The following is a 27,022-nucleotide window of genomic DNA, read 5'->3' on the forward strand; positions in this document are numbered from 1 at the left end:
GTAGTAAATAATGTTGCTTTCTTTTGCTACTTAGTAAAATAAATTTTAAAAAATCAATAAGGTTATATTTTAGAAAAAAGTAATAAACCAAGAAAAAGGATATATTTTTGGTGGGATCAAAAATCACTTACTTGAGCTCTGCTGTCATTGGATTGTTCTGATTTTGCCAGTAATCAGTTAATGTATTTGTATCCTCATAATCCACATTTTGGCTATCATATTCACTTTCTCTGTAATATTTGTATTTACATATAAGAATCTTTTAGATCCCAACAGCAAAAAAAAAAAAAAAAACTAAAAAAAGGCAAATTTTTGTTGTCTCAAAGATATGCAAATAATGATGCAAAAATTTAAGTAACAAAAATTTTTTAATTGAGACATAGTTATCAATTATCTAACTGAAATCTAGGAATAAGACTGGATCGTCCACTGATCTTTAAAAATGTTTAGTATAGTTACCTTTGCTTGTGTTAAGAGTACTCTTCTAAGAGTGTCAGTATTACTTCCTTTCTTATTACTCAACTTCTGTGTTTTTGGTTCTGTAGAAAGAAATTTCATATTTAACATGTATATTAAAATTACCTGCTTCTGGTTTTTAAACAACTTTTTGTTGTTCCAAACACTTAAGTACCACTTGTGGGTGCTGTCCTATGAATTCCCCCCAAAATTTCATAATTTAAAAATGAAATTCAAACCTCTGATACCCACCAAAATAACATTTTAACATTTTGTATTTTAAATACGTTTATATTTTAATTACTGAGTTTTATACCTCAGTCATTAACCTACAGAACTGTTTAATTCATTTATTCACTTACTTATCAAGTACCTATGATGAGGAAGAAAAGACATAATCTGTGCCCTCATGGGGTCTAGAGAGAGAATCAGACATTCATCAAACTAGAAAAATAAATTTATAACTGCATTAATACAACAAAGGGGAATATAATTGGGAATTTTTATGTAGTCGAGATTAGGGAAGGTTTCCTGGAGGTAAAATCTGAAGAGAGTAGTAATTAACTAGGAACAGAGTGGGGATTTTTCCCTGATTACTGTGCAAAAGAATTGGAAATTACTTAGATAAAATGGCTGGTGCAGGAGCCCAGACAAGAGATGATGACAGTATGGCCTAAAGTTGTGGTGGAAGAAGTACAATAAAGTAAATAGATCTGGTTTACTTAGGAGATAAACAAGTGATAAGGCCTGGATAGGGACTAGAAACTACAAGGTGGGTAGTGAGGGAATGAGGTGAGTATTAAAAATAAATTCTATATTTCTTCCTTGTGTAACTGAGAGATGATGGCACTATTCATTGAAATAAGGAAAACTGAAAGAAGGCCCGATGGGTTTTTATGTGGAGGCATGTATACATAAGTATGTTGGGGAAGTAGTGGTGAACGTATGCAGTGAGATCATGAATTGGTTTTTAAAATACTAATCTTGAGGTGCCATTTAGCATTCAAGTGGAAATGTCAGATAGGTAGTTGGACATAGTGTTCTCGAGCTTAAAAGAGAGGTCTGAACTGGAAATATAAATTTGCAAGTTATCTGTAGTAATCCTGAGGACAGGAATTAGATCATTTAGAGAAAGATGTAAAGAAGGCTTAAGATCAAGCCTTAATAAACTCCAACATTTAGATAACAACTGAGAATAATGAGAAAATCAAGTGGGAAAAAACAGAAGTAGGAGGAAAGCCAAGTGGAGAAGCAGCTCCAAGAAGGAAGGTAGGGTCAATGAGAAAATGGCTGCTTAGAGGACATATGGTAAGACTCAGGAACATCTACTGGTTTTAGCTATAAGTTTACTGGGAATCTTTACAAGAGCTATAATGTAGAATGACAGGGGCAGAATTCAGTTTAGAGTGGGCTGAGAAATGAGTAGGAGGTAAATAACTGGAGTTGTCAAATTAGATAAATCTTTTAAGAAATTTGGCTTTGAAGGGGAGGAGAAAGAGTAGAAGCTGGCTGGAGACGTGAGGTCAAGGCAGGTTTTTTGTTTCTGTTTTAAAATGTGGGAGACCTGGGTATGTATAAAAGCCAACAGGAAAGTCAGGTTGAGAAGATAAGCCTTTTGAGAGGGCTCCTGTATTTCACCCACAAGGAAGACAGGATGGAAGCAAATATAAGTAGATTACACAGCAGAGAATTGTCATGTGACGACTTTCTAAGATACAACAAAAAATACTTGCTGAGCTATACCTTCATTTAAAAAGCTCTGATTTTCATTTCAGTCTAATGTTATCTTCATTTCTATTTCTGAAGAACAATTATGGAGACTTCCTGTTATGTGTACACTTACCTGTTGATAATGGGCTAAGGCCAGTTGCTTCAGGAAGCCTTTCCAGAAGTTTTCTCTGTATGATTGGTGTACTATGAAGGCAAAGTGATTCACATTTCTCAGTTCTTGCCCTAGCATTAATTGGAGATATCACTAGAGGCTCTTGAGGCTCACTGCAGGGGCTTTTTTGTATACCATCTTTTATTGGTTTTAAGAAGTTCTCAACAGCCAATGAAGGCAGCTCCTCTACTGGTGATGAGGGTCTATCATCTCCATTTAATGCTTTGGAATCTGGGGATATTGGTTGTTGCCAAGGGGGAATTACAGGAGAATCAGGGGAGCTATAATTAATGTAATAGTTATCATCATCTTCATCTTTTTCAGGATCACTTGAAGAGGCAACTGGTGGCAGCATCTGACTTTCACTTGCAGTTTGACTACATCCCGTGGTTGGTGCTTGTAAAGCAATCCGAGAATTAACATCCTCCTTGGTATGTGCTGTAGTGGGGAGTATACGTGGACTTACATCCATTTTTGGAGGCACTACAGGTTTGTCATCTGGGTTAACTGAAGAGCTAAAGTTCTCAGCAGATTTTACAACTCCAGTTGGCTTGGTTTTAGGCAGTTTCTTGGAACGTTCATATTGTTCTTTGGCTTGAAGCCACACTTGAACCAGTTGTCGACTTGGGGCACATTTGCAAGGCATAATCACAATTTTTTTATCTTCAACCATCTTAGGGCTATTACTTGACCCTTTATTGACAACTCCTTGGCCACTGCGAAGGGGTGACCCTGGCCTTGGATTCTGAGTCATTGCTGAGAATGCTGTTTTCCAAAGACGAAGTCCTTCCAAGGAAAAGTCTCCCTCAAACTCAGCCAGATCATTTGCAAGTCGAGTTTCTACCATGAGGAGCCGTCCACCAATCTCCCTATAAACAACATATTTTAGAACAACTGTTTTGTTTCAAAGAGCAATTACTAAAATATTTAACTCCATATCCTAGATAAAGTCCCTTTTGGAGTCTCAAAAATGTCCATTTCTATCTTCCCTGCCCCCTCTATTTTATGTAGGTACACTCTATCTTTAGTCTCAATATGCTTTTCCTCACAGGTATATGACTACTTAATTTCCTTTGGAAGGTACCATTAATCTTAGGGAGAGAAGGTATTTTTTGTTTTATTTTAATGCCCAATGAAGCCTTCTGTCCTTCAAGGAGATGAAACAAACTTTTCAGATTCCTTTCCTCTCCTAATCTTAAAGTAATTTTCCATTATTACCACATATGAATAAAAACAATAAAGTAATTTATCATTCAAATACTATGTCCTAGGATATTATTCATAGCTTCTTCCTATATTCTCCAGTATTTGTAGTTTAGCAAAGCGAGTCAATTCAAATGAATCTTCGTACTCTCAAATCCCTTAAACATTAAAAAAACATACCAACTGAGGTAAATTATCTAATTCTTTCTTCCCATTCCATGGTAGGGATTAACATTGACATAACTTAGGAGATGGCAGAGCCCACAGGATACATGGCTTAAATGTTACCAATGTATGAATATGTGGGAAATCACTAATGAAAACAGTCTGGTTTCATTTCCAAAAGCTATAAATATTAAGTAAAACCTCTTTCTCTAATCCCTTGATACTATTTCTGCTTACTACAGCAACATAAAATAATTCTACTTCTTCATGTTAACTTTATTATGGATATAAAGATAATTCATAGTTTTTTCAATCACTTCTCTTAGGGCGTGATTCCCCAAATGTCCCCATCATTCTCTACATAAAACTCCACTAACTAGATTCATGTTTTCAGATCTGAAGCTGAAGGAAAAGCATTAGGGCTACCCTGTCTCCTTTATATGAAAAGACTTTAGCCCCTACTAGTTAACTCCATAACCAGCATCCAGCACTGTCCCTGCATCCACTCTTGGCAATGTGAAAAATCAGAAACAGAATTATGATTGGTGTTGAAGAATTAATGCTGTTGAAGGAAATGAATACACATACCAAGTGACCATACCCAACTCTAATACTAAGGATAGAGAAGTCATAATGAGGTCAAGAATAAAAAATGGTGAGGTGTGGTGAATTCACTTTTCTTACGTACTGTCAGCAGCATGGTAATTGCTATAATTCACTAGGAAAAAAAATCTCCTAATATGTAACAAGAGTCTTATATTTTCCAGTAATCCTACTTCTAGGGCTATAAGGACAAACTCCAAAATACAAGAAATGCTTTAAGAAGAAAATGCTAATATCTTCTTAACATACATAATAATATACATACTATCTATAGTGGCAAAATCACAAACAATCTTTCTATCCAATAATATATACATGCTGCAACATATGCAGCGATTAAAATATTCAAGAAACTCATTTGGAAAATGTTTACAATATAATGTTAAGTGAAAAATGTGGATAATACTGTGACTACAATAAGATCACACTTCACAAAACAAAACAAACTAAAAACTATACTTTTAAAGAAAACAGAAAACACATCAAAATATTATGGTGGCTGTTACTATATGGAAAAATGGTGTAATTTTTATTTCTTCTTCTTTCATACTACCTAAATTTTCTATATTGAATATATAGCTTCTTTTTTTTTTGAGACAGAGTCTTACTCTGTCACCAGGCTGGAGTGCAGGAGCGTGATCTTAGCTCACTGCAACCTCTGACTCTCTGGTTCAAGTGATTCTCCTGCCTCAGTCTCTTGAGTAGGGATTACAGGCACATGCCACCATGGTCAGCTAATTTTTGCACTTTTAGTAGAGACGGGGTTTCACCATGTTGGTCAGGATGGTCTCGATCTCCTGACCTCGTGATCCGCCTGCCTTGGTCTCCCAGAGTGCTGGGATTACAGGCGTGAGCCACTGTGCCCGGCCTACAGTTTCATATTTTAAAAAATATTTTTCAAAAATGATTATTTTTTATTTTAGCTGTAGGACAAGTGTCAAAGTTGGACAATAACAACACAAACATAATGACTAGCACATAAGTTTGGTAACTAAAAGTAAATATACCATAATCACTACTGATAACACCAAAGTCCCCAAAATGATGGAAACTAATGTTTAAGGAACAGACTTCATATGCCCCAGCAGTGAAATAAAGAGTTCCATGTGGGTACTAAACAAAACTGTGTTGAAAAGGGGCTGGGAGGTGAACATTTCTACCCTTCACTTCAAGTCATTATAGGAGAGACCTTTTATTCTACAATTCTGATAACATTTTCTCACCCCTTTATTAAAAAAAATAAATTTTTATCATGTATATTTAAGGTATAAAATATGATATAGTATATAGTAAAACGGTTCTTACCGTGAAACAAATTAACATATCCATCATTTCACACTCTCACCCCTTTTTTAAATGGATTCCTATAGGAATTACTGTGAATCTGCTGGGTAAAAGCCTGGCATTCACTGTCGTGTTTTTTTAATTTAAATTTTTTTGAAGATATTTTAACAGCTTTAGGTTGACAGCAAAATTGAAAGGAATGTACAGAGGTTCCCATATACTCCTTGTGTGCCCACACATACATGCCCTCCCTCATTATCACCATCTCCTACCACAGTGGCACACGTGTTACAATCAATGAACCTATTTTGACACATCGTAATTGCCCAAAGTCCATAGATTATATATGGGTTCGTTCTTGGTGTGGTACTTTCTATGGCTTTCAACAAATGTGTAATATTCATATTGTATCTTTCTTTTTTTTTTTTTTCCACTGGAGTCAGGAAGATGGTGCTGCCACAGGTCAGTGCATACATGCAGTGTGGCCTCTGCTGCTCTTCATATCTCTTTCCAAGATTTAGACTAAGGCAGGGCCTGCCTTAGCAGTTCCAGCCATCCTCTTCTGCTTCTGAATGGATGGTTGAAATGAACTGCCTGCTCTGCAACTGTTTAAGTATATGAGATCATGGACACAGGGGCAGGAACAAGAACCATCATTCAAACTTTCTGGATTAAGCCACGTTACCCAATTTAGCTTTTATCAGTTATGTCCTAACTTGGCGATGAAAGTGGTACACAATTACTCAACTACAGATAAATAAACCACTACTGTGATTTCTATTTTGCTATTTGCTGCATGTGTGCGTGTGCTCACATGTTTGTCTATCAATTCCCTGAAGAGATTTTTTTTTTGAGATAAAGTCTCTTTCCATTGCCCAAGCTGGAATGCAGTGGTGTGAACACAGCTCACTGCAGCCTTGACATCCTGGGCTCCAGTGATTCTCCTTCCTTAGCGTCCTGAGTAGCTGGGACCACAGGTGCATGCCACCATGCCCAGCTAATTTTTTTTTTTTTTTTTGAGATGGAGTTTCACTCTTTGTTGCCCAGGTAACAAAGTGCAGTGGCGTGATCTCGGCTCACTGCAACCTCCACCTCCTGGGTTCAAGTGATTCTCCTGTCTCAGCCTCCTGAGTAGTTGGGATTACAGGCGCCTGCCACCATGGCCAGCTAATTTTTGTATTTTTAGTAGAGACAGGGTTTCACCATGTTGGCTAGGCTGGTCTTGAACTCCTGACCTCAGGTGATCTGCCCACCTTGGCCTCCCAAAGTGCTGGGATTACAGGCGTGAGCCACTGTGCCCAGCCTACTTTTTTGTAGAGACAGAGTCTCACTTTTTTGCCTGGGCTGGTCGCAAACTCCTGGGCTCAAGCGATCCTCCCACCTTGGCCTCCCAAAGTGCCAGGATTACAGGTGCACACCACCATACCTGGCCACCTGAAAAAATTCTTAAAAGAAAGGAGAATGGAAACCAAAGTCCATTTGCTAATAACTGCATAAACTATAATAACAATATAATGCAAGATATTGAAACCACATGAAAAGTGGTTTATAATAGAAACAACTTAAAATGATCTTCATTTAGAGATATATCAGAGGAATACTTAAAATACATATATGCTCATTTTCAAAACATTTGAAAATGAAGTTCTTTTAAAATGGTATAAAAGTTTAACATTTAAAAATTAAATACCATTTAAACAATGATCATTGTAATCCTTTTAAAGTATCATGACATCTTTAGAGTGAGCACCTCTAATTTTTAATGAAGACATAGTGTTAAATAATGGTAGATCCAAGTCAACTTACATAAACTTCTCCAGGTGTAACCATCCAGTTAATTTTTGAATTTTCTTAGTAAGTCTGTAATCAGAAATACTTTCCACAATGATATACTTAAAAATACAGTATCATAGAAAACTAGTAATCAGGTAACCAAATGTTATATTCTTTACATATACACATTATATTCTTTTTTTTTCAATCCCTATAGCATAATTTTATATATTATAGTAATTCAGAGTGACCCAAGGGAAAAAAATAACTGATTACCTGGGCTTTTCTGGTACATCAGAAGGATTACTGCAAAATGGTTCCTGGTAAATAGTCTCTGAAAGATCATGATCCAACAAAGTTGCCATAATTTCTTCCCTACTTGGTGGGGACATAAGTGGTTTCAGAATGTGAGCAGTTCGTGGGGTGAAACTGCCATTTTTAGATTGTGAAGGAGAACTAGTAGATCTTGGTGAACTATCAGGAGTTGGTGTCAACATATCATTGTTTCTTGAAACATACAGTTCTAAATCTTCACAGGCCATGTCCACAAGTTCACCATCAGGGGAGGAGAGTATTGCAGTAAAAGAGGTATTGGCTGAGTCAAGAGACCGTCCCATTTCTTTTCTGGTATGACCTTGAATCCAGTCTGAATTGTTTGGCTGTGGGAGGCTAAGAAACACTTCTTTGCTTACTGAACTCCTATTCAATCTAGATTTTTCATTTAGACAGTCTTCTGCCTGCTGAACACAGAAAGAATCCATTATTGAATTAGACCGAGTTGTTAGAGGATGAAAGCTATTTTTCCACTGGTTGTGGCGATGATTCTCAATACTATCTATGGATGATTTCTCAAAAATTTCAGGACTTAAAGTACCAGATCTAATCCATGAGGCTGAGTCCGTAGTATGCTTGTCTTCTTCACATTTCTGGTTGTCATGACTTAAAAACTCATTTTTTTCTATAGCTTGTCCTGGAAAAAGATCCTGAACAGCATCACTTAGGAACTTCTGAGGCAAATTCTGATCAGCTGGGACAAACTGACTTCCAGAGTAAAAGCTACAAAATCCAGTCTGACCTATTGTGTTAATATCAAAATTATAATTATGTTCAGGAGATAAACTATCTTCAAGTGAATAACAACTTTCAAAACCTGGATCTGAAAAAAAGATGGGACTATCATCTGATACGGAGTTATCCAACTGGCTTGAGTTTTGTAAATTTAAAGAGTCTACTTTGAGAAGTTTGGGGATTTTTTCTTTTGGTTTTGTACTTCTGGGAGTTCGAGGTTTTCTTGGGGATGTTACCGATCGTGTCCGTTTATTTGCTTTGTTATGTTCAAGAGAACCAGAAATATTTTTATTTGGTTGGTGTTTATTAGATAATGGGTCTTGTATAATATTTGCATTTTGTGCTTTCTGCTGTCTTTTTTGTAACAATTCTTTCAGAACTGCCAGTCCAGACTGTCCTTCACCAAATGCTGAAGGTGCTGACACATTTCGATTTTTACACTGAGAAAGTGCTTTGGTTTGTGAAATTGCTTCTGATAATGACCTCTGTTTTACTCTTTCAGGTTTAAAATTTGACATATCTAAAATAAAGCCCCTTTGCTTTTGCTCCCATGCTATTTGTTTGATTGGACTTCTCAAGGAAGTTACAAAGCAATTATTAGGCATTTGGCTTTCATCTGAAGCTGTATTTCCCGGAGAACAAGTTTCACTGTGCTTTGACTGCTCTGCTATGCACACAATCTGCTGCTGACTATCTTTGCAATGCAAAAAATTAGGGGTATATGCTTGGTCCAGCTTTGATTCTAGGGAATTGCGATATTCACTTAACTTTCCGATTGATGACAAATAGTTTTTTTGTATATTATTTGCATTATCTTCTATCTTTGAAGACATACCCGAAGATATCTGTGTATTCTGTGCTACCTGAGACAAATGGTTGGAAAGGTCAAATACATTTTTCTGAATTAAGGTTGATTCCTTTAGAGTAAATATAGCACTTTGATTATGAGGTCTTTGAACATTAATTTTTGAGATTCCAGGTCCTATAGAATTACAAACAACTGATGGATGCAAATCATCTCGTGAACTGGGGAATGTCTGCACATCTACAGACTTCTTGCTTTCTAAGAAAGAAGAAAAGCAGCCAGATAACTTCTGTTGTGCATTAATTCCAGTGGGTAGGGGAGCAGAAAGGGGATGATCTACAGCAGAGCCCATTAGTGGCATATCTTTCTGTTTAAAAAGTAATTGAGCGCCTCCAGAACTACTTGCAAATTCAGACACATTCTGGTGTTTCAGTACAAACTTAACTTCAGCACCAGACTGAGATTTTATTTTTTCATCCTTAAGTGTTATATGCTTTCTCGATGTACCTTTCGCATTTGTTTTTTGTTTTGCTCTTGGTTTCTTTTTTCCATCATCTACTAGTTTATTTGTCTGATTTCGTTTGTTCCTTTTCTTAGTAACTACAGAGGGATTAACGAGCTTTGCTTTTGATTTCTTAACCTGTGCTCTTGCGCGACTATTTTTTCCTATACGAGAATAAACAGTCTTATTATACACATTAGGACCCTTAAAAAGCATTGCCTCTTTTTCTGCAGCAGCCATGATTTCTTCAGCTCTTGGATCTGTGGGAGACCAGCAGCGAGGTGGAGAAGAATTTATGGGACTTGTGCTTCTCTCAGAAAGAAAACCTAGTTTAGACATAACATCACTATAATTCAAGTCACAATCTTCGGTTTCAGCATTGTAAGATGGTGAGGGAGGAGAAAGAAGAGCATGTGACCGTTTTTTCCTGAAAGACAAAGTTCTCTTGATATTTTCATTATTTGTCCTTTGTTGCTTACCAGTTTTTTTCTTAGCAGACTTATGTTTTGACTTTCTTCTGTGACTTTTCTTTGGTGTTAGTGGATAAATGGGATATTTGGTTGCAGGGGAGTCGGGAACTTTTGGCCAAAAGTCCTTCAAAGGTGCAAGCTTTTTATATAGTTCCATTTTTTCTTCTGTTAATATTACTTGTTTTTCTTTAGCGTCTATTTTTCCTAGCTTCACAAGCATATTTTTTCTCCCTCTAAATCTATTAATAATAATATACTTTATGATGACAGGAGGCAGCTTTTTAGACATTTTTCTTCGTTTTCGAGATTTGAGAGTTCCATCTAAACTTTCACCAATTTCCATGGGATGAGGTAGACTAATTTTTGAGTTGTGTGTTACAAAACTCGACTCACTATCTTCAGTCTCATAATTTACCTTGCGTTTGGCTCTAAGTGTGTATTTATTTCCATATAGTCCAAAGGACTGCTCAGTTTCTAACGTTCCATCTCCAAAGTGACAGTCTATAAAACCATCTGTGGGTGTTTTATTTTCAAAAGCTCCACGAGAGGTTTTAGTTAAATCACTGGCGAATGCACTATCCTTCTCAGGATTACTATTACAAGGATTATTTTGTATACTATTATCTTTCGTGGATCCAGTCTCACTACTTTTGGTAAAAGTCTCCTGATGACCTGCAAGTTTCTTTTTATTCAATTTTAACCGGGATGGTTTATTGCCAGGTTGTAGTTTATATGTGACAGGAGATAGTTTCTGTGGTCTAGTAAGACAGTTAGAAAGAACAACACTGGGAAAAAACATATAGTGTGCTGCTTGCTGGCTGAGGCTTGGCTTTTCTGTTTTATGTTCTTGAAATTCTTCATACCTAATTTTAAGTTTATTTAGTCCACTTTCATCAGCAGTGCTATTAAGAGAATGCACCATAGTTCTATTCTCCCCTGAGCATGACAGCAATTCACAATTTTCAGTAAATGATGAAGGGAATAAACTACTCAGAGCTGTGCTGTTTCCTTTTTCATTTCCTTCAGAGGACACTTTATTTTTTGAATGATTCAAGTCAGAAAAGTTGAAAGAATTTTTGCCCAATGTATTCTCGTTAGGGTGACGGTGCATATGTATAAAAGGGGAATCCTTTTCGATTTTTCTAATGTTTGTATATTTTCTACTTGGTACTTGTCTTGTAACAGATGGAATATCTTCTTCATAATCAAAAATACTACTTTCACAGGAAGACACTGGGAGGATCTCTTTCTTACTATTCTCTTTATGAGAATTTTCTGAATGAACAGTACTGCTTAAAGATCCAGGGTATTTCACAGAGTAAGTGCTTTCGTTTGTAAAAGAAGTGACTGAATTATCTAGACCTTTTTCTATATTTTTATTTGTCTGTGAAAGGTCTTCAATTAAATCTTCCTTGTTCAAAACATGGGAAGAAAGGGCACTTGTGTGTTTACACTGAAAGGTAATCTTAGCAGAAGATGAGGGTTCTAACGTAGCAGCATCTTTGTGAAAGATGGAGGGTTTAACTGATAGCTTGCTTGTTGCAATTACAGAAGAGTGGGTTCTAGAGTTTTCGTTGTTCAATGGATTGTCTGAAATGAGGAGGGAAAAACAGTTTATTTCATTTTACTCTTAATTTTTAAGACATTTTCCCACACCAAGATATTAATGCTATCACTATGAAAAAATTACATAAAATTAAGTTTGCATGTTTAAAATGGCTATCTTAACAAAAAGGTAATGTTTATCATTAATGACTCAATCTAAATATAGTTACAATTATGAGTCATCATTTTAAACACATATTCAATTGATCAGAAATAGATTATATTACTATTTAGTGCCTTTGGGGAATAAGGGAAAAATACTGTCACTTTAAAAATGTTCATAAAGTAATATGCTTTACATTATCACTTCAAATAAACTGAGCATATTTTTTAGTTTATTATTCTACTTACACAACAAACATTAAAGTTTTCAAAGCTTGAAATCAGTGATCAACAAATGTTATATCCTTTTAGAAATGAGAAACAAACCATATATCTACCTTCTTTCAAAAGAAAAAAATCCTGAGGGACGAAACATCACTATAGCCTCACTTAGCCAACTATATAGAAAGTATGATTACAGTTTCAAAATCAATAGAAAGTATGATTAAAGTTTCAAAATCATATTTATTTATTTATTTATTTATTTATTTATTTGGAGGCAGGGTCTTGCTCTGTTGCCTAGGCTGGAATGCTGTGGAGCAATCACAGCTCACTGCAGCCTCAAACTCTTGGGCTCAAGTAAGCCTCCCACCTCAGCCTCCTGAGTAGCTGGGGCTACAGGCATGCACCATTATGCTGGGCTAATTTTTTTTTTAGTTTTTTAGAGACAGGGTCCCACTATGGTGCCTAGGCTGGTCTCGAACTCCTGAATTCAAGTGATCCTCTCACCTTGGACTCCCAGAATGCTGGGATTCCAGGTGTGAGCCAGAGCGCCTGACCTCAAAATCAAATATATTTTTAGATCCTAACTAACCAATTTCTCACAGTAGACTTGTTTACTTACCACTATTTTCATCTGCAGTTCCATCTAACTGAGGTATAGAAAGATTGGCTAGAAGCAAACTGTTATCACTCCATTCCATTTCTTCTTCTGAAGATGAGTCATCATCTTCAGTTGAACTTCTGTGGGTATTTCTGCACAGTGATCTGGAGAATATTAAAATTCACTAGTGAGCATGATCATTAGAAAAGACCATCTCAGATGCAAATCATGTATCTAAGTTAACTCTATAATAATGTAAGTTAACTATAATAATGTATCTAAGTTACTCTATAGTAAAACAATAAAAAACCCCTGAAAATTGTAACTTCTAGAAAAGCATATTTACTTTGCTTTATTAACATGTCTCACTATAGCAACTTACAAAGAATTATTATAATTACACTTTATAATCTCTTTCATGTGAGCTGAAATACACCACAATTCCTGCATTCTGAATTGCAAGAAATAAGAACAAAGAGATGAGTGAAGGGGCACTGAGGTCAGGGCTGAAGAGAAAATATTGAAGAAGAGAGAATAAATAGGAAGTAGTAAAGGTGTTCAGTCAATCTGACAGTAACTATAAAGTAGGGTTACTGAGAAATTCAGAGGGGCAGTGAAGTCCAGTTTCTTTAAGTTTCATCTCATATTGATATTAACTTGATGCTTTCCCTTTTAATTGAATGGGCAAACTTTTTTCCTATCCATATCCAATTTTTTCTTTCACTAATCTCAACTATTTGAAATTATTATTATTTTATTATACTGGAACTCTTTTTCCACTAAGCCTTTGCAAATCACAATTTATCATAAAAATCACTCCCTTAAGAGCTGAAAGAGGTATCAGAGGTCTAGTCCAACTTTCTATCCAATGCAAAAACCTGATTTTTTAATGAACCTGAGGCAATCTCTGTTTTTACATAATCTATATAAGGGGCTTGCTGTCTCACAGGGCAATCTTTCCATTGTTAATAGCTTTAATTGTTAATAGTTGTCTTCTTGTAATACACAAACTCTTTCAACTTCCATACATGATTCCTATTTTGTTCTCTGTAGCTATACACAGCAGGTTGATGCCATTTTCCACACGATAATCTTTAAAATACATAAAGGCATTTCTCATTCATCTTGTAATTCTAATTAGATCAAACAGTCTCCATTCAAAAGTTCTTCAAAAGTGACAATGCTTACAGATCCTTCTAGTTTTCTTCCTCTTCTTTCCCTTTCCTTTTTCAGTATTCTTAAAATATGGTGATCAGCACAGAATATAATATCCAATATAAAGAGTAGAATTAACTAAATCATTTTCTGGACACTATGCTTCTACTATTCAGTCTCTCTCTAATAACGTGTACAAAATGTTTAGGTTTGTTTTCCCAAGGTTAAAGTGGGCATGGTTTTCACTAAATTGGTTCAGTCAATGAACATATAAGCATAAATGTAATCATAGGATCGACAATGCCTATTATTAGAGCAGTGACAATGTTAGAGGAAAGAATTTAACATCACATCTGGAGATTTCTATATCTGATTTATTAAACAGAAAAATCAAAACTTTTGTCATATACATGTAAACACTGAATTTATGGATTAACTTCTTTCACCTTTCAGTGATGGCTTTGGGGTTGAAAATTTCAAACACAGACTAAAAAAGTTCTAATCTAGCCTACAGAAGTTTAAAGGAGAGGCATACTCAGTCTTTCAGGCTCACAGGCCTGGATTTTTCGATACACAGAGCATATAACTAAAGGGCAGACTCAAACCAATCAAGTTCACAGAGACTGATTTAGAAAACCACAACACCAACTTATTCACTGATTTTGAGAAACAAACCACAACACCAGTGTTTCCTTCTCAGTCTTTTATTTTTTTGTTTTTAACCTTAGTTCCCTTAGTCTAATCAGACCCCAAAGCCATACCCTATCTTCAGTCTGACTCTATACACTGTTGCTCTGATACTCAACAACAGCTCAACTATCACAGGGCATTCTTTTTGTCTAGTTCTAAGATAAGAAGGCACTCCAATTTTGCCCCATTTATCACTCACATATGTTAATAATGTGTATATAAATGGATAACTTCTAAAAGTTAGGTTAATCTCTTAAAATGTAGCAGAACTTTATTTTGCTTGGAATATGGAGTATATGCCACATGAAAAACAGATCACTAAAAGGGAATTTTAAAACACCAATTTAGCTCATAAGGTATTTTATACACTGAACAATAGTAACAAGTAATTTCTGATTGAAGGATGATAATGCTAAAAGTTAATAAAACAAATGAAATAACTAAAAAATTACCTCTTTTTGGCACAATGTTCTTCAATATTGCTGTCCCATCTCTGGGACATCACCAAACTAAGCTCCATTTCCTCTTTTTCAATCTGTGGTTCATTTTCTTCATCATCACTATTTTGGGGATATTTATTATTTCCAAAGGAGCGACACGGTGATGGCATCCTATTTCTTTCCCCCCGATATCCATCACTTTCCAAACCAGCAAGAAGATGTACCAGAGCCTCATCAGGACTACTGTCCACTACAAAACAAGTACAATAATCACCAACAAATAACTCAAGTTTTCTTTTTTTTTGACACGGAGTCTTGCTCTGTCACCCGGGCTGGAGTTGGAGTGCAGTGGCGGATCTTGGCTCACTGCAAGCTCCGCCTCCCGGGTTCACGCCATTCTCCTGCCTCAGCCTCCCAAGTAGCTGGGACTACAGGCACCCGCCACCAAGGCCAGCTAATTTTTTGTACTTTTAGTAGAGATGGGGTTTTGTTGTGTAAGCCAGGATGGTCTTGATCTCCTGACCTCGTGATCCGCCTGCCTCGGCCTCCCAAAGTGCTGGGATTACAGGCGTGAGCCACTACACCCGGCCTGTTTTCTTAATAATCCAACAATTCAGATCACTTAGAATAAAATAACAACATCATAGATACTGGGACAGGCTGAAAGAATACAGTTGGTACAAAGGCTCAGGTGTTGAGGTAGCTCTCCTATCAAAGTTGATCCTTGGACCACCTGCATTAGAGTAATTTAGGGACATCATTAAAATAACATTGTTGTGTGCTCCGGTCAGGGCTGCCTGGGACTGCACAGGGTTTTGGCCATGGGGACAGCTCAGCACTGTCAGCCCCTAGTTGGAAGGCTTTGCCAGCGAAGGCTGGCAGTGGCTGCAAGAAGTCTGAGATACCGCTCAAGGGGAGGCTGCTGAAGGACTGGTTGAGCGCAGCCCTGGCCAGCGAGATGAGGAGGCTGGGACCGCAGCCCTAGCAACCCATGTTTCCTCCAGTGAAATCTGTGATACTCACCAAGAAAGAACCACTTATGGTGTTTCAGTAATGTACTGAACTTTGCAAAATATTAATTCAAAATAAATGCATTCTCCTTCTAAACTAATACGGTTTTCCCTGAATCAAAGTACAGTTAAAAAAAACTATTTTCTTTCACAAAGTTTTTTAAGCTGTATAGAAAAAAAGGCAAAGCTACTTGATTTAATGCAAGGTTTCATTTTCATATTCAGTAGAGTGCTTATTGAACATGCAACATTTACCTCTTCAAGTCAATAAAAAAAAAACCTCTTCACAACACACATTTTCTCTGAATTACAATACTGAATATTTATGGTAGCACTGTTACTTACTGAAAACAGGTGACTCACTCAGTCTTTGGGTCAAAGGCTGAAAAGTCTGACTATTTTCCATGAGGTTCAAAATTGCTTCTTCATTAATAAGAGCTTCTTCCACTTTGTGTCTAGTGTGACCTTAATTTGACAAAGAATTAAAAAATTAAAGCAATGGCCTAAATCCAAAATTTATCATTTAGGATTTGTGTAAATTTGGAAGCATTACCATATAAACCTATTTTAAATTTCAAAATGTTAATGACGCATGCCAAATAAAAACATAATAAAAAGCCACAGAAATATTTAACCAGTCACATGGATTCATCAAATCAAACACTGAATCTATAAATCACCAAATATTTATAACCTCTTTAATCCTACTTAATGCGTGTAGTTCTATTAGTCTGATAAAAATCACTGCATATTCAAATATATAAAGTGAAAAGGAAAGATAAACTATCTTATTTGAATACTAAAATTCTTTATTCTCTATGGTTCAAAAACAACAAATTAAGAATAAATGTTTTTCAACTCTTCTAAGAAAAAAAATTGACAGCACTCATTATTTGACACATGTGTACTGGACTCTCTTCTGAATGCATAAAAAATAAAGAGCTTAGTGTAATTCCTAATGGGGTGTGTGCTGGTTTTTCTGCCTGTTTGTGAACTATAGTTGTGGTTTCCCATTTCATTGTCATAACTGGGCAGAAATAGTTTTTAAGTGCTATAAAAACACAAAGAAATGGTTAAGCAATTAAAAAATCCATTTTACATTATATATTTCTCAGAAAGCTTTCATTATATATCACATTCATTGTATTTTCATGATATCAAAAAATAGTAGTCTATATGGCCATATAGAACCCTCCAGCAATTGCCGTCCCCTGCAGGAACACCAAACTGAACTATCCACACAAGCAAGCACCTTCATTAGAATAAAAAATCAGGAGAGCAATCACAGTACTTGGTTTTAACAACATATCAAGGAAAGAGACAGTGAAGAAGGTAGAAAAGACAGTCATGAATTGCTGATAGCACCTCCCACCCCTCAGGCAATGGTCTTGTGGCACAGAGAGAGAAATCTGTGTGCTTGGGAGAGACAGAACACAGTGAATGTGGGGCTTTGCATTGGAACTCAGTGCTACCCTGTCACAGTGGAAAGCAACATGGAACAGAATTTAGCCAGCACCCATGGGGAGAGGATTCGACCAGCCCCAGTCAGAGGCAAACTGCCCAATACAGCAGTCCAGAACCTGAGGTGCAGCCAGCATTACTACTATGGGCTAAAGCACTTTGGGATCCTAAATAAAGTTGAAAGGCAGTCTTATCCACAAGGACTGCAATTCTTGGGCAAGTCCCAGTACCGTGCTGGGCTCGGAGCCAGTAGACTTGGGGTACACACACCTAGTGAGAGAGTAGCTGGGGAAGCCAAGTAATTACTTGTGACCCCTCTTCCCCACCCCGCACAGTCCCAGGCAGTACAACTCACAGCTCCAGAAGACTCTTTCCTACCACGAGAGGACACGAGAGGGAAGAGCGAAGAGGACTTTATCTTGCAACCTGGATACCAGCTCAGCCACAGTAGGGAAGGTAGAGTCGTGACACACATATTCCAAGCCCTAACTCCTGGATGACAACTCTAAACACGCCCTGGACCAGAAGGGAACCTGCTGCCTTGAAAGGAAGGACTCAGACCTGGCAGGGTTCATCACTTGCCCACTAAAGAGCCCTTTGGCCTTGAGTAAACACAAGTGACACTCAGGCAGTACTTGCTGCAGGCCTCGGGTGAGATCCAGGGACATGCTGACTTCAGGTGTGACCCAGTGCATTCACAGCACTGGGAACAATTGAAAGCCCGTTCTCTAAGATCTGGAACAAGACAAGGATGCCTAGTTTCACCACTGTTATTCAACACAGTACTGGAAGTCCTAGTTAGAGTAATCAGACAAAAGAAAGGAATAAATAAACTGCATCCAAATTGGAAAGGAAGAAGTCAAATTATCCTTATATGATCTTATATTTGGAAAAACCTACAGACTCCACTAAAAAACAAATTCAGCGAAGTTGCAGGATAGAAAATCAACATATGAAAATCAGTAGCATTTCTATATGCCAACAGTGAACAATCTGAACAAGAAATCAAGAAAGTAATCCCATTTACAATAGCTACAAATAAGATACCTAGGAATAAACTTAACCAAAGAAGTGAAACATCCCTACAATGAAAACTATAAAATATTGATGCAAGAAATTGAAGACGACACCAAAAAATGAAAAAGATATTCCAAGTTCATGGATTGGAATAATCAATACTGATAAAATGTCCATACCTACCCGGAGCAATCTACAGATTCAAAGCAATCCCTATCAAAATACCAATGTTATTCTTCACAGAAATAGAAAAAAATAATTCTAAAATTTACATGGAACCACAAAAGACCCCGAATAACCAAAGCCACTCTGAGCAAAAAGAATAAAACTGGAGGTCACATTACCTGTCTTCAAGTTATACTACAGAGCAATAGTAATCAAAACAGCATGATATTGGCATAAAAACAGGCACACAGACCAATGGAACAGAGAACCCTGAAATAAATCCATAACTACAGTGAACTCTTTTTTGATGAAGGTGCCAAGAACATACCTTGGGGGAAAGAACAATTTCTTCAAATAAACGGTGCTGAGAAAACGCTGGATATCCACATGCAGAAGAATGAAACTAGACCCTGATCTCTCACCATATACAGAAATCAAATCAAAATGAATTAAAGACTTAAATCTAAGACTCAAACTATGAAACTACTAAAATAAAACATTGGGGAAACTCTCTAGAATATTCGCCTGAGCAAAGATTTTTTGGGAAATATCCCCAAAGCACAGGCAATCAAAGCAAAAGTAGACAAATGGGATCATATCAAGTTATTATACAAAGTTTCTGCACAGCAAAGGAAACAATCAACAAAGTGAAGAGACAACCCACAGAGTGGGAGAAAATATCTGCAAACTATCCATCTGACAAGGAATTAATAACCAAAATATATATAACTCAATAGTAAAAAATCTAATAATCCAATTAAAAAATGGGCAAAAGATCTGAACAGACATTTCTCAAAAGAAGATAATACGAATGGCAAACAGGTGAAAAGGTGCTCAACATCACTGATCATCAGAGAAATGCAAATCAAAATTACAATGAGAAATCATCTCACCCCAGTAAAAATGGCTTTTATCCAAAAGACAGGTAATAATGAATGCTGGCAATGATGTGGAGGAAAGGGAACTCTCGTACACTGTTGGTAGAAATGTAAATTAGTACAGCCACTATGGAGAACAGTATGGAGGTTCCTTAATAAACTAAAGATAGAACTACCATATAATCCAGCAATCTCTCTACTCGGTATTTATCCAAAGGAAATGAAATTGATATGTCGAGTTGAAGAGATATCTGCACTCCCATGTTTATCACAGTCCTATTCACAACAGCCAAGATTTGGAAGCAATCTAAGTGTCCATCAACAGATGAATGGATAAAGAAAATGTGGTACATTTACACAATGGAGTACTACTCAGCCATAAAAAGAGTGAGATCATGCCATCTGCAACAACATGGATGGAAGTGGAGGACATTATGTTACGTGAAATATGCCAGGCACAGAAAGACAAACTTTGCATGTTCTCACTCACTTGTGGGGGCTAATTAATAATTAAAACAATGGAACTCATGGAGATGGAGAGTAGAATGATGGTTACCAGAAGCTAGGAAGGGTAGTAGGGTGGGGGGTGGGGAAGTGGGGTGGTTAATGAGTACAAAAAAATCGAAGGAATAAGATCTAGTATTTGATAGCAGAACAGGGTCACTACAGTCAACAATAATCTATGGTACATTTAAAAATAACTAAAAGTATAACTGGAATGTTTGTAACACAAAGAAATAAATGCTTGAGGTTATGGATACCCATTTATCCTGATGTGATTATACTGTATGCCTGTATAAAAATCTCTCATGTACCCCATAAATATATATGCCTACTATGTACCCCAAAAAATTAACAAAAAATTAAAAGTAAAAAGTAAAATTTCAAATGCATTAAAGACCTAAATATGAAAAACCAAATTGTAAGCACACATAAGCCTTAAAATGAATACTTCAGAGAAAATTTTCATTACATCAGGGTAGGAAAGGTCTCATAAATCACATACCAAAACTAAACCATAAAGGAATATTGTAAACTTGACATTAAAACTGAAGACATGTAAAACTCCAAGGATAACCTTTTTTTTTTTTTTTTCAAATGGGGGGAAAAGAAGTTAACATTTTTTTTTTGAAGATTTTTACAAGACAAGCCTAGATGGAGAGAAAATATCTCTACAATAAGTATAACTGACAAAGACTTAATATCTAGAAAATATGAAGAACTCCTACAAATAAGAAAAAGAAATGACTCAATAGAAAATGAGCAAATAACATAATTCACAGAGAAACCCAAATGGCCTTTAAAGATGCTCAAATTCGTTAGTAATTAGGAAATGCAGATTAAAATGCAGAGACACTATTTCAAAGAATCAGAGCGGCAAATCTTTTACATCTATTATTTTATACTTATTATTTGATGCTATCAAATGTTGAGGTTTCGCTTGCCTAGTAAAATTGCCTACGATACAATGTGACTTCTGGGTAAAACTTTTATTATTGTCTTGTTTACTAACCATGTATAAGCTAATTGCATTATAAAAAAACTGTTAGAACAGATGCTATCTAGGTAGAGTACAATGCATACACCCGAATATTCAGCAACTCACTCTTCTGCATGTGTTTGGTAGAGAAACTCCTGCATATAGCCATAAGGAGACAGATATAGCACTAAGTGCAAAAGTAAAGACCATCTAATACTTGTTGAGAAATAGATAACACTGTTGTTTAGTCTTAAAATGGAACAGTCATCAGCAGCTAAAATGAATGAACAAGGATAAATTTCAAAGTTATAATGTTGACATAAAAGATGCTCAACATTAGTAGTAATGAGGGTAATGAAAATTAAAACCATAGTAAGATTCTATTTCACACACTAGGATGACTACATTTAAAAAGACAGATAATAACAAGTGTTAGTGAGGACGGAGAGCCTGAGAAACTCTCCTATATTGCTGGTGGGAAAGTAAAACATTGCTGTCACTTTAAAAACAGCTTGGGAGTTTATTTTAAATTAACTCAAATTAAACACAAATATACCACATGCCCTAGCAATTCTTTTGCTTGGCAGAGGTAATCTTTTTAGTGAAGTTTATTCTTAAACTGTTTCGTTTGTTACTATTTATATCATTTTACAACTCTTTTTATGATATTTATCCTAAAATTTATGCTTTACTGCTTATAGCAGCACTTTTTTTTGTTTTTTGTTTGTTTGTTTTTTGTTTTTGAGATGGAGTTTTGCTCTGTCGCCCAGGCTGGAGTGCAGTGGCATGATCTTGGCTCACTGCAACCTCCACCTCCCAGGTTCAAGCCATTCTCCTGCTTTGGCCTCCTGAGTAGCTGGGATTACAGGTGTGCGCCACCACACCCGGCTAATTTTTATATTTTTAGTAGAGACAGTGTTTCACCATGTTGGCCAGGCTGGTTGCCAACTCCTGACCTCAGGTGATCCGCCCGCCTCAGCCTCTCAAATTGCTGAGATTACAGGCATGAACCACTGCACCTGGCCAGCGGCACTATTCTTACCAATCAAAAGTGAAAACAACTCAAATGTTGATCAACTGATAAATGGATTAACAAAATGTGGTATCTCCATACATACTGATAGATACTACAACATGTATAAACCTTGAAAGTATTATGCTAAGTAAAAGAATCCAGACACAAAATACTATATATTGTATGGTTTCACTTACATAATACACAGTATCTATACAAGGCCCATGTATTATTAGTGGTTACTTGGGGTTTGAGGTAGAAACAGGCATAACTGCAAATGGACACAAGGGATCCTGTGGACTGATGGAAACATTCTAAAATTGGATTGTGGAGATGTTTGCACAACTTTGTAAATTTACTATAAATCACTGAATTATACACTTAAAATGACTGAATTTTATGCTATGTAAATTAAACCTCAAGTTGCTTAAAAATATAATGCTGACTGAAAAAAGCAAGTTGCTTTATCTACGCCAAGTAGAACATCATTTATGTAAAATTAAAAACTTAATGGTATATATGGTGGGCAAACATTATAAGAAAATATAAAAATTATATATGGTAACAGTTTGCACTAACTTCAGGATACTCCTTACCTTTAGAGATGCAGAAAGGGTGACAGAATGGGAGACATTTTTGCTATATTCACAATATTTATTTCGTAGGGAAAAAAATTCCTAGCAAACTCAATCAAATATTAACATCTCAGTGCTAGATATATGTTCTAGTAGCTTCTTTATACATGAAAAGCAAATCTTACCTTTGCTTGATTCTTTGTCTTTGTGAACCTCTACCATATTGGCTGGTGTACACTGAAGCATTTCAGGAGACAGAACCTCAGAGTGCAATGTTAACTCAGCAGAGAACTCCTGGGATCCATCACTGTAGTCCACAGATCCTGATAATGTTCTGCTTAATTAAAACATATCCTTTATAACAGACTAGATAACAAAGGAATAAAATTAGTTCTGAGATCTATAATAAATAACCACTTACACAGAGAAATCATTCTGTTTGAGAATTTCCTGAAGTCTCTTCTGAAATTTTTTTTCACTTTCTGTTGCTGGCACAAACCTGTGATCTTTGAATTTTAAAAGTGCATTAAAAAATGTAGATAGCAAATGAATGAAATATTTTCCTTTCTCCTAAAGTAGCTTTAAAAATGGTAGCAATTTCTTATCTTTCTCTAAATATATATAATACAACCTAACTGTAGTCTTACTATAGAATCACACAAAAGAGAAATGGTTGTTACTAAAGTTACAAAATTAGGCATTTAAACTCAGTTCAAGATTAAGTTCTATAATTATAATCTAAATCTGAAACAGAAAAACTGTTCTCTACCTATAAATACATTGTATCCTAAAACTAAAAATAATTCCCTTATAAAATATATTTCTATTTTTAAAATAAAAGGCACTCAAAGTTTATCAAAACATTTTAGTGCGTAAGATGTAACAATTTTAATTGAACTTCGCTATAGGCTTACTGCTGTGTTTTGAAATAATGTATCTGTCTTTTGAATGATGCCTTTCATTCTTTTACCTTTATTTTTAAAATTCTGTTGTATCCATGGTATTATCTGAACCCCCTCAAATTCTTTTTGAATGTGGCACCATTTAGTAATGAGTATTTCTTTAGAGCTGTACATAATGAACGAAGTGAGAGCTTATATGACATACTCAGAAAATAAACTGTGGGCAGCATTTCAATGGCTACATTTTCAAAGCTTAATGTATTAAACAGTGTTCCTAAGTTGAAATTCATGATCTTCTGTGAGTTTTCTATAGAAATACAGAGGGCTAGAACACACTAGAGAATGAAAACAAAAAAGTGAGGCAAGAGGACAAGGTACACTAAAAACAAAGAATAGTAAAAATGTCAACTTCTTACAGAGAGAGAGAGATAATAAGTGACAATTTGGAGATAGTTATAAAGATAAATACTGGCTGTACAGCAATGACAACAAGAAAAATACAAAACAAAAGGTCATTTGAAAAGTAAAATCTAATGTCAAAGGAACAACTCAATGACAAACTTTCCCATTAAAATACTTGGTTTAAAAGAATAATCAAAGCACTATTAGGTTTATACCTTGTGACTCAGGTTGGCTAATTTGAGAAGTTTCATTTCTGTTTCTTCGCCGTTGCTTTTCATCTTCCCATATAGCCTGTAGACCAGGGTTTCCACCAATTTGAGCTGTAATCACAATAACATTTCAATATTACAGGGTCAAAGTAAAAAAACGCCTAAAAAAATCTAAACTTTTCTTTAATAAATACTGCCTTTAAAAAAATCTATCATATATTTTGTGTAATAAAGTGGACAAATTATCCCAACCTACACTTATTATGTTACTCCTTTTTAAGCTTTCTTCCTAGTGGCTCCCCAAAATCCAGCAAGTGAATACAGTTCAAACACCTGATGACAGTCAACAGACCTAAGAATACCCTTGCTGATATACAATATGAAAATTAAGAAATTAAAAGGCAGAGTACATTAAATTACTTTATATTAGCTAATTTTATTTAGTGTCACCCTTATTTTAGTGTATCTATTCAAATATAGTCATTTGGACAAAAATATAAACAAAAAATTAATTACTATCTCAATAGAAGTATAGAAGCAATCTTCATAACATTTTGTATCCTCCTTCTATAATATCTTAGTTTCTTCGTAAAGTTTTCTTTCCTACTTTTTCTATTCTACTTTGGTCATTAAATTTTTTTTTTTTTTTGAGACAGAGTCTTGCTCTGTCACCAGGCTGGAGTGCAGTGGTGCGATCTTGGCTCACTGCAACCTCCGCCGCCTGGGCTCAAGCAATTCCCCTGCCACAGTCTCAAGAGTAGCTGGGACTACAGGCGTCTGCCACCAGCTCAGTTAATTTATTCTATATTTTAGTAGAGATGGGGTTTCACCATGTTGGCCAGGATGGTCTCGATCTGACCTCATGATCCACCCACCTTGGCCTCCCAAAGTGCTGGAATTACAGATGTGAGCCACCACACCTGGCCGGTCATTCATTTAAAAAAATAAAAACATGTATTAAGAACAATTGTGTATGAACCTTCAATGTCCAGACGATTTAAGATATCAGCAGCTACAGCATCCACTTCTAATTCACATGTACTCTGTGGTTCAACACCTTCCAATATTAAAGAGCTGCAATTAAAGGATATAAAAAACATAATAATTATGTGAGAGCAAATTTTCTAAGATTTTTCTTACTTATACAATTATCTTATGTTTAGCTGGTACCCAGAAAACCTGATTAATACACAATTATTCATGACAAAATTGATACTTTGTGTATATATAAAGAAAAATAGGATGAGAAAAATACAAAACATATACTGACAACCCTATTAAAATCCTATTGAAGTATATTCTATATATTTTGGTTCATTAGATTTTATATAAAAAGGAATATAAAACGTTTTAGCATACGGTCATACCCGGGGCAGAATGGGATAGGATAATATAAAAACCACAGAGGAATGCATAAAAAACCATGCACATATGAAATCAGTTGCCTAGAGACATCTTTTTCAGTATTCAAAAAACAAGGGAGAACGTGCAATAAGAGATAAGGGAAGGTGAGCACACTGAGAAATGGGCAAATGATAATTCACCATTCTTCCTGCCCTCAACTACTGCTGAGATGGGGAATACTTTAAAATTCTTCATAACTACAGAATTGATAAAACTACATGAATGATCAACAGTGGGATCATAGCTAGGAAAAGTAATGATACCACAAGGTCATTAATTTTTATAAGAACTACAAAGGATTGTTTCCCATTCAGGATCTTTGACTCAAAAGCATTTGCTTTTCATCAGTGCCCCAAAAGAGAAGATAAGGAAGATACCACATAATTGATCCTACTTAACAGAATGAAGAGATAACATCTAGTGTGGCTCCTAGTTTACTCATTCCAAAATTTAGGACTTGTACAAAAACAGACACCAAGTGGAAAAGGGGAGATCCATAATTTTACTACAAAGTGGGTGATGACACATTTCATTAACTTTTTATTTCAAACACTTTGTTTTTGTTTTTTTTGAGATGGAGTCTCACTCCGTCGCCCAGGCTGGAGTGCAGCGGTGCAATCTCAGCTCACCTCAACCTCCACCTCCCGGGTCAAGTGATTCTCCTGCCTCAGCCTTCCAAGTAACTGGGATTACAAGCATGTGCCATCATGCACAGTTAAGTTTTGTATTTTTGGTAGAGAAGGGGTTTCATCATGTTGGCCAGGCTGTTCTTGAACTCCTGACCTCAAGTGATCTGCCCACCTCGGCCTCCCAAAGTGCTGGGATTACAGGTGTGAGCCATTGTGCCCTGGCCTTGAAACACTTTTTAACATTTTAAGAAAAACATGTTAGCAAAACCTCATTTTCCATCGTCTATTTTAAAGGAAATTTTGATGGAATATTTTATGTTAAGTTTGTTAAACCACAGAATTTTTACAACTTAAATAATATATGTATATATGTACTCACGGGTATATATTTAGATATTCATACACACATATCTTTTCACCATTGATAGAGAAGGAATATATTAGTCAACCTATCATAATATATCCCTTTCTCTTTCAAAAAAAATATTTCCCAATGTAGATTGTCAGCTGGGCTTGGTGGCTCATGAATGTGATCCCAACTTTGGCTTGGGAGGCCAGCCTGAGCAACACAGTGAGACCTCATGTCTACAAAAAAATTTTTTAAATTAGTCAGGCATGGTGTTGCACACCTGTAGACCCAGATACTTGGGAGGCTGAGCAATACAGTAAGACCTCATCTCTACAAAAAATTTGTAAACATTAGCCAGGCATGGCGTTGCACACCTATAGTCCTAGATACTTGGGAGGCTAAGGTGGGAGGATCACTTGAGACCAGAAGGCAGCGGTTGCAGTGAGCTGAGATTGTGCCACTGGTCTGGGCAACAGAGCAAGACCTTGTCTTGACAACAA

General features: G+C 36.0%; 1 protein-coding gene across 6 annotated transcripts in view; it reads right to left on the reverse strand.

Annotated features, from left to right (window-relative positions):
• The window catches only part of LOC105492089 (REV3 like, DNA directed polymerase zeta catalytic subunit), a 189,405-nt gene that overhangs the window by 67,916 nt on the left and 94,467 nt on the right, over positions 1-27,022 (reverse strand). For all 6 annotated transcript variants that reach the window (XR_011623291.1, XM_011758974.2, XM_011758977.2 and 3 more), the window contains 10 exons: positions 25,120-25,214; positions 24,147-24,251; positions 23,049-23,133; positions 22,813-22,961; positions 16,382-16,501; positions 15,039-15,276; positions 12,763-12,905; positions 7,643-11,801; positions 2,300-3,207; positions 460-539 (listed from right to left, as the gene is read on the reverse strand). Coding sequence is in view for 5 of the 6 variants with exons in the window: in XM_011758974.2 (XP_011757276.2) it covers positions 460-539; positions 2,300-3,207; positions 7,643-11,801; positions 12,763-12,905; positions 15,039-15,276; positions 16,382-16,501; positions 22,813-22,961; positions 23,049-23,133; positions 24,147-24,251; positions 25,120-25,214 (6,082 nt within the window). In the remaining variant the exon portion in view is untranslated. The remainder of the gene's footprint in view (positions 1-459; positions 540-2,299; positions 3,208-7,642; positions 11,802-12,762; positions 12,906-15,038; positions 15,277-16,381; positions 16,502-22,812; positions 22,962-23,048; positions 23,134-24,146; positions 24,252-25,119; positions 25,215-27,022) is intronic.

The sequence above is a fragment of the Macaca nemestrina genome, chromosome 5 (assembly GCF_043159975.1).
Source record: "Macaca nemestrina isolate mMacNem1 chromosome 5, mMacNem.hap1, whole genome shotgun sequence".
Classification (NCBI taxonomy): Eukaryota; Metazoa; Chordata; class Mammalia; order Primates; family Cercopithecidae; genus Macaca; species Macaca nemestrina.